The 16,691-nt window shown below is 37.6% G+C and overlaps 1 protein-coding gene across 1 annotated transcript in view; it reads left to right on the top strand.

Annotated features, from left to right (window-relative positions):
* The window catches only part of CFAP44 (cilia and flagella associated protein 44), a gene marked incomplete at both ends in the record, with an annotated part of 70,999 nt that overhangs the window by 21,751 nt on the left and 32,557 nt on the right, over positions 1-16,691 (top strand). The window contains 8 exons of the mRNA XM_084232665.1: positions 2,267-2,422; positions 3,273-3,320; positions 3,880-3,979; positions 4,510-4,604; positions 7,903-8,112; positions 8,690-8,800; positions 11,314-11,475; positions 12,839-13,057. Coding sequence (XP_084088791.1) covers positions 2,267-2,422; positions 3,273-3,320; positions 3,880-3,979; positions 4,510-4,604; positions 7,903-8,112; positions 8,690-8,800; positions 11,314-11,475; positions 12,839-13,057 — 1,101 coding nt within the window. The remainder of the gene's footprint in view (positions 1-2,266; positions 2,423-3,272; positions 3,321-3,879; positions 3,980-4,509; positions 4,605-7,902; positions 8,113-8,689; positions 8,801-11,313; positions 11,476-12,838; positions 13,058-16,691) is intronic.

Raw genomic sequence — 16,691 nt, 5'->3', positions numbered from 1 at the left:
TTAATAGTTGGTCACTGTTGACACCTATTGTGCTTACTATGTCTAATATATTATTTAAGCCATGTCTCCTTTAGTCTGTCATTTACCATTGGCTTTTTGAACCCAAGTATACATTTTTACAATTAGCATGTTAAATTTAATCTTGTTAGATTTTACCCTCTCTTCTGACAATCTTTTATGTTCTTTATTTTGTCATACAACATAGTCACTATCCTTCTAAAGATCTGTTGCCCACAAATGTTAGAATACCAAGTGGAAACCTCAGCAGTAAAGAAGTTAAATACTGCACAGAGGATCCTTTCACAAACATTAGTAATTGCTAAACTTGCTTCCCTTTTCAAAATTTGTCTTAATCTCTTTAGTCCTTATGTTGTAAATCTTTGCCTTATTTTTTAGGCAAAACCTCCCCCAACTCCCATAAGTTAGTTAACCTTATGATCTGGGCCTTTCACCAACCAACCTACTCTGCAAGGCAACACCATTGCTCTCTGAAGATACTTTCCCAAGGTTTGAGTTACTGAGTCTGGGATAACATGGCAGGTATGTCAACAGGACCATACAGGGCAGGCTCTGGCACTTCACAGAGGAAGTCTGTCCCTCATCCTACCTCACTGCTCTGATTTCTTATCCTGAGAACAATAGGGCTTATTCAAATAGTACAAATACCTCTAAATTGGTGGTAAGAAATATAAATATTTTCTAATGAAGGCAGCATCTATATCTATTTTCTCGTTATAATGAAGATTACCATTGAATCATTAAGGTGTGTTTCCCCTTTTCAAGGGTCTGCTGGTGTGTATAAAACAGGATTCATTATAATATCTTGTTGGACAACTAAACCACTTTTTTATGACACTTTATTTGCAGAAAATCTTTTTTTTTTTTAACTATGAATAACATTTTAGTTATGTTTGGCGTTTTTTGTAATTCAAAATATATTTAGTAAAACTTCCCTGTGTTTATTTTTTTTTAAATTTTTAAATTTTTAAAAATAAATTTTATTTTTATATTCCCCTTACAATTGCAACACCCTTATTTTGACCCCAATTCCTCCCCTTCCCACCCCCACCCCCCATACAGTGTCTCTGGTTCATAGTTGTTTGTTGATTTTGATATTTTCTTTCTTATAGTTATTCATTTTCCTGGTCCCTTATTTAAGTTTTCTAGATTCCTGCTATGAGTGAGACCATCTGGTATTTTTCTTTTTTTTCTGGCTTATTTCGCTGAGCATGATCCCTTCCAGCGCCATCCATGTTGCTGCAAATTGCATGTGTTTATCTTTTTTGAATGCTGAGTAATATTCCATGGTGTATATGTACCACATCTTCTTGATCCAGTCATCTATTTCTGGGCATTTGGGTTGTTTCCAAAGCTTAGCTATTGTAAACAGTGCTGCTATAAACATAGGAGTGCAGGTGCTCTTTGGAATTGATGTTTCTGTGTCCTTTGGGTAAATACCTAGGAGTGGAATTGCTGGATCATATGAAAGTTCTGTTTAGTAGGTCCAGAAATCTCCACACAGCTCTCCATAGTGATTGGACCAGTTTGCACTCCCACCAGCAATGCAGGAGAGTTCCTTTTTCTCCACAACCTTGCCAACATTTGTTGTTGCTAGTTTTTTTTAATATGTGCAATTCTCATAGGTGTAAGATGGTATCTCATGGTAGTTTTGATTTGCATTTTCCTGATTACAAGTGATGTTGAACAATTTTTCATATGCATTTCCTCTTCAGAGAAGTTTCTTTTTAGCTCTTCTGCCCATTTTTTTGACAGGATTATTTTCTTTGTTGTTGTTGAGTCTCATCAGCTCTTTGCAGATTTTTGTGATCAGTCCTTTATCATTAGTGTTGTGTGCAAAAATGTTCTCCCAGTCGGTGGGGTTTCTCTTTGTTTTTGTTATTGTCTCTTTTGCTGTGCAGAAGCTCTTTAATTTGATGTAGTCCCAGCTGTTTATCTTTGCCTTCACTATCACATTTGCAGAAAATCTTGACAGAAACCTTGAAATAAAGTTTACGTTGGGTGAACTAGACTTCTTATTCAGGCCTGTATTTTCTCACTAATTTCTAAACAAAAAGGGAACTATAATTATCATTCCTCATTTTAGAACAAAAGCCCATGGGTCTCGTCCTGGCTGTATTCTAATTATACCCATTCATTATTAATTTTCATGAAACAAGAAGAAATGACTTGAAAAAATTGCAACCTTTTATTAGAAAACATATTCAGAAACTACTGATTGATTTAAAATATTTTCTTATTTTATAAGATATGGGATTTTGAGACAATAGATACTGCTGATGCTGTAGATGATACTGGATTGTTAGAGATTGAGCCCATTAATGAACTTCAAGTAGACAAGAATGTTCAACTCTTCTCTATGATAAAGATGAACGAAGTTGGAAATAACCTTTGGTTGGCTCAGGTAAGTTGTGCTGTTCTCTCTTGGCTCCTTAGTTACCTGGGCAGAATAGGGTTGGGTTCTGCTGCCTGTCACTACGGAAAGCCAATAAGCAGAGACAGGAATAGAATCCATGAGCAGTTTAATTTTTCAGATCGCTGGCCATTGAGCTGAGAGAATGGTGGGCATAGCATCCTCAACAGCTCTTTCTGTCATCTCATCTCAAGCTGGCCTTTTTATAATGAGTTCCACAAAGGCAGTCAGAGCAAACAATCCATCAGAAGAGCCCATCACAGTTGGTGTTACTGATAATTGTCATGGTCAGCCCCCAGGACTTATCTTCTCGGTTATCTTGACACTGGTACATCCGATGGCATCAGTGTCCAGACTCCTTTGGGCATCATTGGGGCAGGATTCTCAGTGTAAATCAAGAGTTTTAATATAAAGAAAACAGATCATTCGTCATACAGTGTGTATGTGCAGATTCCTGTCCTAGGTGTGGTGCCCTCCCTTTCCTCCCTAGCCCCCATCAGTAGTATAATTTGTCACTGGAAGTCCATCATATTATTAAAAGTTCTATTGATACTTCAGTGAAGAGTTTCTGAATTTTATTACTTAATTGACCTATATTTCATCCACAGAAAATCATTTAGGAACACTTTTATATATTAAACTGACCATAGGTATTTGAGATTGTTTCATTTATTTTGTGGTTATGTTCTAAGATATAGAGGTTGTTGTGTTAAATTTCATTTGTGCTTTTCACTTGCAAGCTTTTGGTAGTAGTGTATGTCCTTTAAATCATAAGAAGTCAATTCTTTTCCTCTGAAATTCAAAATAACACAAAATATTATGAGATATTTATTTTTGTTAGGATGCCAGTGGAGCCATGTGGAAGCTTGACCTTAGTTTTTCAAATATTGTAAGTTGCTTATTTTTCTTTTTTCCTAATTTTCACAATAAGACTTTATTGTTTTCTTGAAAAGATATTTTCTCTCAACTTTATCATTGTTCCCATCAAAAACTTGCTCATCATGTCCGACTCCTGAGAATCCTAAAGTTATGATTTCATGTATAAAAGGCTTTTTCTCATAGTAAAAGTTACCAGAAAAGTGGTTATTGCCTAACATTACACAATGCTTTATATCTTCATAAGCACAAGGCATTTGCATTCACATTATCTCACGTGATCCTCACAGCTCCCCTGTTTACTAGCTAGTTGCCCTCCTCTCATTTTACTGGTATAGAAATGGAACCTGGCATTTGAAGTGACTTGCATAAAATCAGTTCTCAAGTGCAGTCAGCGCTCTGTTTCTAATTCCAAAGTCCAATGCTTTTTCTAACCAATTATGGTTTTTTTTCTACTCAGATAAAATCACACCTGTCTTTTAGGGTTTTGTTTATATTTCTTTAAACTTGACCTTAATTCTATATCTACCTGTATTTGAGTTCTAACAGGCTCTCTGTCCTTTCACCATCAGACTCAAGATCCAGAATGCCTCTTCTCCTTCCATTCTGGAGCTGTAGAAGCCTTGGCTGTCTCTCCTCTCACTTATCTCATGGCCACTACTGCCTTGGACTGTGAGTGGAAACGCTTAGAAATAAATCTGGCTTTTTTGTTTGGTGTTCAATACAATTTTAAAAATGTGTTTGATTAAAAGCATTGGAGATGTCCCCCAAAAGTGATGCCTCCTGATGCAAGTGAGGTGAGTTTTTGCAGAGGGGGAGGGAACCCAAAATACAGCAGCCGTGGTTAGTGTGAGAGATTAAAATTTGGACACAAGTAGTAAGTTACTCATGAAAATACTCTTCATATTGATGTTACACATGTTCATATTTTTCCTTTTCTTTCCATCTTCTTCCTTCTTGACTTACAGCTAATCTATGTGGACTGTGCAAGGTGAAACTGATCCATCAGTGAATCAGCTGTTGTCTTATTTGTATTTACAAATTACCTGACTGAGGTGTACGTGGCTATTTTGGGTTAAAGAAAGGCTATTAGATTATCTGTTGGTTTAGTTATATATGAAATTTCTTGTTTTGCTCAACATGTAAAGTTAGCAAAGGTTATTTCAAAAGGTTATGTAATTTTTAAAATTGTTTTTCTATAGGCTCTGTTCGAGTCTATGATTTTGCTAGCAAAACGCCTTTAACACAGATGAAATTCAAACAAGGAGGTACAGCCCTTGCTTGGGTACCCCAAATGGTAAGTTTGTTATTACAGTGAACTTCTGCTGAACCTATTCATAAATATGTTGTATCGGTGCTATTTTTTTTTGAAGCATACATATTTTCTAACTCTATTTTAAAGAATAATAAAATTTTGTAACAGTTTATTCACTCAAAGTGACAGAAATAGTATTGTGATTCTTCCCATTGCTAATTCATTCCTGAAAACCCATTTTTATACCACCTGTAGGTTAATAATAGTTCCATGGTACAAAGTAATTTCCCAGCAGAACTTCACATATCCTTTCTCTGCCTGACTTTAATTCATTTTATTTATATTTGCAGCATACCTACAAGTGCTGGACCTTGGTTCTAGATTCTGGGAATATAGCAATGAGTAAAAAGAAAATACTTGCCCTCATGCACCTTACACACTGGTAGGAGGCATAGATGGAATATGAGTAAAGTAAATAATATGTGATATGTTAGGTAATAAGAGCTATGGAGAAAAATTAGGTAGAGATAGGGAGTTGTTCTAGTAACCTATTGTATAATAAACTACCCCCAAAATTTAATGACCTATATGTCAATAATCATTTTTATTTTGCTCATACTCTGAATCAGGAATTGGAGAGGTCACAGCAGAGATAGACTACTTCTGCTTCATAGTGTCTGGAGTCTCATCTGGGACGACTTAAATGGTTGGGGCTTGGAATCATCTAGTCTTCTTTATTACTAGTCTGGCACCTGGTTGAGGGCTCAGCTAAGCTGGCATGTTATCAGGAGTGCTTTCCTCATAGCCTCTGCATGTGGCTAGGGCTTTACCAGAGCATGGTGACCTCAGGGCCTATCATGCTCATCTTACATGGCAGAAGGCCTCTGAGGTCTAGTTTTTCCAAAAAGCCAGGCAGCTGGCCTTTTCTGATCTAGCCTCAGAAGTCTCATGTCATTTCTACCATATTTGGTGGGGTAAAGCAGTCGCCAGCCTCACTAAGATTTGGGGTGGGGTGGGGGGAGGACTAAAACCCCATCTCTCCATGGGAGGCATGTCAAAGAATTGCAGCCATGTTTTTAACACATCATGGGAGTATTTGGGGAATGTTTTATGCTTATTGTTCAGGGTGCAAGTCAAATTAAAAACTGTTTCAAGCCCCAAATAGATGTGGAGATGATTGGACTAGAGGGAAAATTTATGATGGGATTAAGGCTAGAAGGACTCAGGCCATGGAATAGAGCCAGAACAGTGATGAAGCTAAATAAGTAGAAGGCACAGTGTTTGGGTTACCAAACCTGGCTCTCTCCTTTCCTGGTCTATTACACTCTTTTCTGAAGTCTTTAAAATACAGCCCGTGTGGTAGAATCATTTGTACACAAACTTGTTTTCTTTTTTAGCCTTACATCTAAGTAATTATAAAGATATTATGCTACGCTTCAAATGCTTCTCCACAGCCCTGCCTTTCTGGAAAGTGCATCAGTATTTATAGCTAAGCTCAGGCCGAACACCATCTCCTCTGCATAGCTCTCTGACCCTGTCTTCAAGCAGAGCTGGTACCCTTTCCTCCGATTGTTTAAGGATCGTGTATATGCCTCTTACAGTACTTAACCACAATCTATTAAATTTTGCTTTATTGTCTTTCCCACCAGACTGTTCTGCATGGCAACAACCATCCCTATTCTTCTTTGTGCCTCCAGTGCCTTTGTAGTTACTGATGTCTAGACACTTAGTAAATGCTTGAATAAATAATATGCAACTTGAGTTGAATGGATTATACACTTATTTCCAGGATTCTCATAACTTGGCCTCAGGTCTGATCCATCTTCCTCTAAACAACACCAGGACTCCTGCCTTTCTGTATGTCTGCATGACAGCAGTACATTTAGATTTAGTACCGTTAGATTTATATTCCTCGCAGACTTCTCCTCTAATCTGAAGACTATGTGACATCTCCATTTTGAGATCTTTAGGGGACCTGGCATTCAACACGCTGAAGACTAAGTTTATGATCTTCTCACTTCCAGCCACCCCTCCCTCCAAAACAACAGCAGCAACAAACCAAACACTTACCTGGCTCCCTTCCAATGTTTCATGTCTCAGTAAATGTCTCAGTCGACCTTGACAACCTTCTTTTTCATTCCCCAGATTCAGTCATCTTTAAAATATGTTCCACGTCTCTTATCTCTATTCCACCATCTCAGGTCAAGTGATCACGCTCACTCTCCTGCACTTTAGCAGTCTTAAGATCATGCAGAAGGTCTCCCTGTATCCTATCTAGGATGTCGCAGATCTATTTTCCAACCTGCAGCTAGGATGACTTTTCTGAAATGGTGAATATGATTATGTCACTTCCCCCCTCTGCCCCCCCAAGTTCCAACTAAAATCTTTTGATTTCCTGTGACTCTTGAGATAAAGATTATCCTTATTGAGAAATGCAAGCCATTTTGGCATCTGGTGCTTGATTATCTCCCTTTCGATCCTCGTTCAGTCTACTCTAGTCAAACTACAACTTTTCCAGAGTTAGTTTTCCCTGCCACATGACCTTTGCACAAGTTCTATCCTCTGTCAGGAGTGCTTCTCCTACCTTCCTGCATCTTGTTAATACCTGGGTATCTTTTTGCTTTTAGCTACCATATCTTCCTTAAGGAAGCCCTCAGTCCAGGTCAGCTTTCTTGGTTATGTGTTCTCAGCGAATGTTTCTTATCATCTGTTCTTTAAACTCGTAATTCTACTCTCATTTGTGTGATTTCGATCTTCTCCTCCAGACCATAAATTTTATGAAGCCAGGGACATGAAGCACTCCTTCTGTTTACCCTTGGGTTGTTGATAATAGGTATTTGGCACTTGGTGGGTACTCTGCCATGTTTGTATTATTTGAATTGCCATTGTTTAAACTCATGGTCAGTGATTAGTAGCTATCTTAAACTAGATGGAAGTTACTAGAAGGTGGGATAAGGAATTACTAGTGAGAAGTCAATGCTTACTATATTTTAAACTGATGATTTTTTTTATTTATTCATGCATATGAGAATTGGGGTACAGGCCAGATGTGCAGGAGGGTGAGAGGATTCACCAGAGACAGTGGGGAACAGAACAGGCAGATCCACTGAAACACACTGCTGAGGGGAGCAGTGGGCGAGACAGGAGAGGTCTGCCACACCATGTGGGCATCTCCCTAGCTGGGCAGGATCGAACTCACGCTGCAGAGTCTGCGGACAGCTTCATAGCGCTGCGCTCAATCGCCTACGCCACCAGGGAGGCCCCTAACTGTATTTTAGACTTAAGTTATTTACCTTAATGTTCTTAATTTTCACTCCCTCAATTTTTATTTTTATCTAAGGTAAACTTCAGTGGAGCACAAATTATTGTAGGATTTGAAGATGGGGTTGTTCGCATCCTTGAACTTTATGATCCAAAAGGACTCACACTTTTTGCAGGACGGAAGAAAATTTCAGATGCAGAAATTAGTTTGAAACAAGTTTTCAAACCCCATACTGCTCAGGTCACTGCTTTAGCTTATGAACGTGATGGAGAAATTCTGGCCACAGGGGTAAGTCTGTCTCCTTTTATTCCTATTAAACTTTCATTGTTAACTTTGCCTTGTAAGTCTTCTTACATGCCTTATTTTCTGATATTTATTTGTGAAAAATATATTCATAATTTTTTCTTTTCATATTTTTTCAGTGTAGTCTGCATGACATGTAAAAATATTCTTACAAATTGGTTTCTAATGCTTATTTGAAATGGATAGAAAATTTCAATTGGGAATGATGTAAGATGTCATATATAGATATGCTCTTATATGAAATTGTCATAAATAAGGGAATAATCATGTAAATTCTTTGTGCATAATAGGTGAGCGTTTGCTTTGTGGGGTTTTTTTTTTTTTTTGGTGAATTAATCTTCCGTACAGGCATAGAGCTCATTTTTTCAAAACCACATACTGGAATGCATAGTTGTCAAATGTTCTCATGGGGAAAGTGAAGCAAATGTTTGAAAGAATTTTCCCAGGATAATCTGTGATATATGAAACTGTAGATATAATTTCTATAATTATTAAATGCTTCTTTGAAATCTAAGGAATAGATTTCATATTATACATTGGCGGGTGTTTCTCTTTTTCTTAGAGTAAAGATCAAACCGTATTCTTCTTTGAAGTGGAAAATGGTTATAGACCAATCGGTTATATTAATACTCCTGGACCTGTTTGCCAGTTAATGTGGTCTCCCATGGCTCACGTAAGTAATTATTGTAATTATCATTTATCTTTGTGCTTAATCACAATTACTATGTAATGAAGGGACTGGCCAGACAGAAGATAGAATGTGGAATGACTAGCCCCACTCTCAGGTCCTGTAGTGAGGGGCTGGGGGTGCTGCTCAGCGTGGCTAGTAGAGTACACTAAGAATTCTCACACTCTCCTTCTACCCCCTCTCTCGAATGAGTTGAATCTCATTTGAAAACACCAGGTTTGCTTCAACAATGGTGACTTTAGTCAGACACACATGTCAGAATGCGCTGACTTGGATCTGTCAGTCCTGACATTCATAGGTTCAGTTCTAAGGCCGGCGGTCTACAATCTATCACATTCTACCTCCATTTTTTTCTTCTAATAGTCCATTGCCTCTTTCCCAACAAAACTTAGCAATTCAGTGTTGATTACTAATCTTATTTAATGCCTCTAATACCTCCTAAGTTTGGACATAAGATAGTTTGGTCAGCTGAATGTTAATCCAGGTGATCTGCTAGGTTCCAGGATGGTAATACTGATGGGCTTCACAGAAGTGCTGTCAGGACTACTGGAGGCAACATTCATATCTTCTTTTAGCTATTCTGAAGAAAAGGGCTATACAAATGTAGAAGTATCTAGAGAAATGTTTTCTTGAATTAATTAACAAGTACTCATTTTCATCTTTGTGAGGCACCAGTAAAGAAGTCAGTAAATGATACAAAACAATCTCTTCTGAAGGAGAAAAAGACACATTTAAGAAGTTAAATACTGTAGAACTACAGTTTCACAAGGGTATTGGTGACTAAAGTATCAGTGGTGTGCATATGCACTGTGAATACAGATCAGGGAAATAGCAAGAAAGGGAGAAATTAACATTAGCCTTTATTTTGTATTACCGTGCCTTAATCTTGACTTGGTGGGATATGTGGATGGGGAAGAGATAGGCACACATTGTTTGGGCAAAGAGAATGTATACTGCAAAGAAAGCCCTATGCTTATGTAACAATATATAATATTACATGCATCCTGCAACTATTTCCTTAGACACAGGCTTAGAAAAGAAATCCGTATTTTCTAGGGTTTAGGAATGGTGGATGGGAAGGGTATGGACGTGACTCTAAAAGGGTATCTCAAGGAAGATTTTTGTGGTGATGGGATAATTATGTATCTTGATTGCTATGGTGGTTACACAAATCTACACATGCATTAAGATAACAATGAGCTATACACACTTGTATTTTAATGTCAGTTTCCTGGTTTTAATATTGTTGCCTAAGAGGTAACCTTAGAGAAATTAGTTGAAGGGCTCATGTCATCTTTCTGTACTATCTTTCGCAACTTCCTGTGATTCAATTATTTCAAAAGAAGTTGTTTAAAAAAAGGTAGGCAAGAGATATCAAAAATCCTCAAATTAACTCAAAAGTCATATCAGGTAGTGTTGCCAATTAGCATTTATATTTTGAATATTTGAAAATTCTAATGTCACAGTAAATTATCCCCATTTCACTATATATGTAGCAAATCATCATGTTGTATACTTAAAAGTTACACAGGGCCTCTCTGGTGGTGCAGCGGGTTGAGTGCAGCACTGTGAAGCTGTCCGCAGCCTCTGCAGCGCGGGTTCGAATCCCGGCCAGCCAGGGAGATTCCCACATGGTGTGTGGCAGACCTTTCCTGTCTTGCCCGCTGCTCCCCTCAGCAGTGCTTTCCACCCATCTGCCTGTTCTGCTCCCCGCTGTGTCTCTGGTGAAGTCTCTCACCCGCCTGCACCTCTGGCCTATACCCCAGTTCTTGTATAAATAAATAAATCTTAAAAAAAAAGTTACAGTGTTAGATGTCAATTATATTTCAATAATGATGGGGAAAAGGGGAGTGTCCTGTATGTAACTGACATGCTGCATACTTCAGTTGTCCAAATGGTAGTAACTAAGCCCCCACCAGCCCAATGGTCTGGTCTCCTCACTTCCTGAGCACATTAAGCTTCTGCCCATGATTTTCATGTTTGGAAAAATATTCCTTCCTCTTTGAAATACCATTTTCCTTTGACTTTTAGGACAGTATGCTTTCCTATACCTTGTCATTCCTTCTCAGTCTCCTTCACCTAGCAATTAAGCATTAAGTTAACTGCTGTATTCAAATCTCTCGCCTCACTTTCTTCTCTTGATATAGATGATAGATACCGTTCAAGCCTGCAACTTCCTCATAAGTTCAAATGTGCGAAGGTTATTTGCAATTGTAGTTCCTCTAAAAAAAACTGGTCCCTTAAACCCTCTAACTCATGATGTAATTGTCTACTTATCCTTCACCTTGAAGCTTCACCTCCCACCGGAAGCCTTGTACAGTCCTGTTGCTCTCATGCTCTCTTGTACAATCCTTTTGCAGCACTTGTTGCAGTTTAAATCTCTTTTTAAAATGGTTAATACACATGGCAATTATATTTTCCCTGGTTTATAATCTTTTTGGATCATGCCCCTAAAATTTTTGCCTAAATGTAAATGATGTTTAATATTTCCTTTTTAGCCTGAAAGTACGTTACTGGTGCTATGTGAGAATGGCTATGTTCTTGAAGCTCCATGTCCAGCCATAAAGGAGGACGGGGAGGATCGCGACGTCGTCTCCTATGAAATCAAAGACATGCCCATAAAATACTTCCATTTCTCAAGTGTCAAATCTAAGATCCTGGTATGAGAGATCCAGCATAATCTTTCAATACTTTTTCTTAGAGTATAAAGTATTCTGTCTCAAGTATAGGGAAATACGTAGACCCTCACTTTAAGGAACTAATCTGGTAGAAAGTAGCTAACTGTGTTCAAAGGCACTCATGAATATAAAATTAAAAGCACAAATAAATAACTTCAGGGGAAAGAATATAGTATTTTGATGAAGGGGGTAAAGGGAAATCAAAGATGACTGCATGGAAGTGAAATTTAGTCACCTTAAAGAACAGACAGGATTTTGAGAGAATGAAATGGGGAGGAAGACAACAAAAACTTCCTGAGTGAAGTCAGAGTTGTAAAGAGGTTTTGGTGTTTTCAGAAAAGGCAGAATGGTGAACCAGAGGAATGCGATTGGCAGAGGGGAGGTAGTTAGAAGACTATGACTAGCTACTGAGACTCCTAAAATAACAGCCAATTTGCAGCAACATGGATGGCGCTGGAAGGGATCATGCTCAGCGAAATAAGCCAAAAAGAAAAAGAAAAATACCGGATGGTCTCACTCATAGCAGGAATCTAGAAAACTTAAATAAGGGACCAGGAAAATCAATAACTATAAGAAAGTGAAAATCAAAATCAACAAAAAACTATGAACCAGAGACACTTTTAGGGGGGCGGGGGCGGGAGGGGAGGGATTGGGGTCAGAATGGGGGGCTGCAATTGTATGGGGAATATAACAATAAAATTTATAAAAATAAATAAATAAATAAATAAAAATAAAACATTGTTCCAAAAAAAAAAAAATAAAATAAAATAACAGCCAAGATGTTTCAATGCAATTCCTAAAATATTTGCACCCATAGTGAGTTTTTAAGGAGAGGATTGATGTGATGGGATCATATAAATTAGGAAGATAATTCTGATGGTAAGAGATGGGAGGTGGGGACCCTGTGTTTGGGGGCTTTTGCAATAGTCAGGTTGATAGATGGTGAGCGCCCTAAATCACAGTATTACTGAAGATGGAAACATAGAAACCACTTTCCTCATGGACTATCTCAGTCACAGGCTGATTGCATTAGGCTCAGAGAAATTTTCTCTATTAGAAAGAAAAAAAAAATGACAAATTCTTCAAATCCAAGGTTGATGGGAGTAATACAGCAATGAAGTCATTACAATGATTTGAAAAGCTTAATGATAAAAATATATCCCCAATTGATAATTATTTTTAAATGACATAGTTTGACATCAGAGCTGTGAGTGTTTCTAGGGTCCTGCCTTTTTTCTACGTTCTTAATCATCCCCAAGTGTATGAGTTACACTTGAGGAACTGCAGTTGCTTCTATGTCTTTTAAACATCTTTTACAATATCTTTGCATCTCTTCTTGCAAAAGAGGTTTATAGAAATTGAAAAGAGAAAGGCACTGAAGGAGTTGAAAGAGAAGGAAAGGGAAGAAAGGAGGCAGCTCGCCGCAGAGAGTGGCGAAGAGGAAGTGGAGGAAGAGGAGGAGGAGGAAGAGGAGCAGCCATTACCTGAGATCTTTGTTCCACCAACCCCTTGTCACATCCTCTGTGGATTTTATTCTGAACCAGGGACGTTCTGGGTTTCTTTGGTAAGTAATAATGTAATATGTTTTTAATTATTTTTTATTTATTTTTATTTTATATATTTTTTACATCATTTTTCACTTTTGCACAATGTATGCATTTTCATCTTGGTTATAGTCCCCACTCAATTCCCACCCCCCTTGTTTTGATCCTACTCCCTCCTCCCCCCACTGTAGTGTGTCTCTGGTCTAAAGTTGCTTGTTGATTTTGATTTTTACTTTATTATAATTAGTCTTTTTTCTGGTCCCTTATTTAGGTTTTCTAGATTCCTGCTATGAGTGAGACCATCCGGTATTTTTCTTCTTCTTTCTGGCTTATTTCACTGAACATGATCCCTTCCAGCTCCATCCATGTTGCTGCAAATGGCATGAATTTATCTTTTTGATTGCGGAGTAATATTCCATGGTGTATATGTACCACATCTTCTTGATCCAGTCATCTATTTTTGGGCATTTGGGTTGTTTCCATAGCTTAGCTATTGTAAATAGTGCTGCTATAAACATAGGGGTGCAGGTGCCCTTTTGAATTAATGGGTCTGTGTCCTTTGGGTAAATACCTAGGAGTGGAATTGCTGGATCATATGGAAGCTCTATGTTTAGTAGGTCCAGAAATCTCCACACAGCTCTCCATAGTGGTTGGACCAGTTTGCACTCCCACCAACAGTGCAGGAGAGTTCTTTTCTCCACATCCTCGCCAACATTTGTTGTTGCTAGTTTTTTTTAATATGTGCCATTCTCACTGGTGTAAGATGGTATCTCATTGTAGTTTTGATTTGCATTTCCCTGATTACAAGTGATGCTGAACATTTTTTCATATGCCTGTTGGTCATTTGTATTTCCTCTTTGGAGAAGTTTCTTTTTAGCTCTTCTGCCCATTTTTTTTTTAATGAAAAGTCCATGAATCTTAGTTTATTTCATCCATGGTTCAATTTTTTTTTAATATTTTATATAATTCTTACATCATTTTTCATTTTTGCACGATGTATGCATTTTCATTTTGGTTATATTCCCCATACAATTGCATCTCCCCTTATTTTGACCCTAATCCTTCCTCTCCCCGCACTCCCCCACCATAGTGTGTGTCTCTGGTTTATAGTTGCTTGTTAATTTTGATTTTTACTTTGTGTTAGTCTTTTTTCTGGTCCCTTATTTAGGTTTTCTAAATTCCTGCTATGAGTGAGACCATTCGGTATTTTTCTTTTTCTTTCTGACTTATTTCCCTGAGCATGATCCCTTCTAGCTCCATCCATTTTGCTGCAAACTGCATGTGTTTATCTTTTTTGATTGCTGAGTAATATTCCATGGTATATATGTACCACATCTTCTTGATCCAGGCATCTATTTTTGGGCATTTGGGTTGTTTCCATAGCTTAGCTATTGTAAATAGTACTTTGTTTTTGTTGAGTCTCATCAGCCCTTTGTAGATTTTTGTGATCATTCATTTATCATTAGTGTTGTGTGAAAAAATTTTCTCCCAATTGGTAGGATGTCTGTTTGTTTTGGTTACTGTCTCTTTTGTTGTACAGAAGCTCTTTAATTTGATATAATCCCAGTTGTTTATCTTTGCCTTTGCTACCACTGCTTTGGGTAATGAGTCTTTAAAGATGTTGCTGAGGTGTATGTCATGTAGTGTTTTGGCTATATTTCCTAGCACCATCTTTTTCTGCCCATTAGGATAAGACTTCATTTATTAATGGCTATAGAAGGATGAATGCATGTGAGTTACAGTTGGTTTTGTAGCATCTAAATAGTCTTTATAAGATGAACTGAAGCCATTTGTGACAACATGGATGAAGCTGGAAGGGATTACACCAGTGAAACAAGTCAGGAGAAAAAAGATAAATATCAGATGGTTTCACTTACATGTGGAATATAGAGAACTCAAACAAAGTGTCAGGAAAAACAAGCCAAAACTTGCAAGCTGATCATAGACCTGAGGCATACAGCAGGAGAGGGCAAGGGAGAGGAGCCAAAAGAGGGGAGGAAAGATAACAAGGAGCTGTGGTGATGGATCATAGATGCTGTGGTGGTGACCACTCTGGAGGGCATCAAATACTATCCCAAAATTAAAGATGTAGGGAAAGAAATAAAACATTAAAGCAATTACAAAATAACCTTTATCTAAATAACATAAGTATATCTGTTACCACAGTCATGCATGTTCTGGGAGGTTAAAGGGGAGAAGAATTAAAGGTAGAAAGGCAAATGACTAAGGGGTTTTCAGCTGATCTGTTTTTAAATTTTGAGAATAATGACAGGACTGTCAAACAGACCTTTGCTTACATTTGTTACCCACAACTCTGCCATGTGACCTCATGGAATTCTGGAAAGGTCAACATTTTATTACTTGTATATCATACAGCTGACAATGGGCTAATATCCCAGTCTGTAAAGAACTCATACAACTCAACAAAAAGGAAACAACTCATCAAAAAGTGGCTAGAAGAGATAGACACTTCTCCCAAGAAGATAACCAAATGGCCAACAGGCACATGAGAGAGTGTTGACATCATTTACCATCAGGGAAATGCAAATCAAAATCACAGTGAGAGATGACCTCACACCTTGAGAGTGGCCCATATCAAAACCACCGGAAACAAGTGCTGGCAAGGACGTGAAGGAAAAGGAACCTTCATGGACTACTGGAAATATAGTTCCTATGGAAAACAGTGGGGGGATTCTCAAAATATTAAAAATAAATCTACAAAAAAAAATAAAAAAATCTACCATATGGTCCTGCAAAAACACTAATTTGAGCATGGAGGGGACCTAATGCTTTCTGGTGGAGGATTATAGGTACTTTGGTGGTGGGTGTGATGTGGTAACATGCTAAAGAGATGTGAACCTGTCCCCCTAAATCACATACAGTGTTGTAAATCAATGTTACCTCAAAAAAGTTAGAAAAAAAAGACCCCCAAAATATTGCCACCCTGAACAAAGTTGATACTTTAATAAGAAAAGTAAAAATGGAGAGACAAATACTGGAGATTCACAATGATGTGACAATCATATACTCCAATTTTATACTGTGTATTTGTATTATAAAGTATTTTCTATTGCAAAATAACATTTCCTTCATTATAAATTTGTTGCAAATGTCTGTTCCTCTCACCAAAAATAATTGGTGTGGAAATACAAACAAAAAACTTCACTAACTCAACTGACACCAGGTGTTTGGTCAGGACACTCCATAGCTAAGGACTGTAGCTACAAGGAATGATGACAGTTAACTGCAACCCACTTCAACTTTTTCTGTTAATATTTCTTTGATAGCATCTTCTAAGGAGGTAAGCAGCAGGAGAGATGGAAAGTAGTGATGGAAGCACCTTAGCACTGCATTTGTTTGTGCCTTTACCCTTTGTTTTTTGTGTTTTCAAAAAAAAAAACAAAAACCAAAACCAAAACAAAACCCAGCCACTTCTTTTTTAAAAGTGCTATTGTACTGTTCAGAGTAATACTTACAGTGGAATCAAGTGGGCAGTCAGAGGTGATAGTCTCTTGTATTGACTTGTAAGTGGGGACAAATCTTTGTAAGGTATAATTATTATGTAATTGTATAGCTACGTATAAACAATGGAAATGCTGTCTGTAATCATAGAAATCATGACTGTTTACACCATTTTCAAAAAATTTGAAATAA

This window comes from Talpa europaea (assembly GCF_964194135.1).
Source record: "Talpa europaea genome assembly, chromosome: 4".
In the NCBI taxonomy this organism is placed as follows: Eukaryota; Metazoa; Chordata; class Mammalia; order Eulipotyphla; family Talpidae; genus Talpa; species Talpa europaea.
Note: the sequence above shows the minus strand (reverse complement) of the source record. Positions and strands in the feature narration are given on the sequence as shown.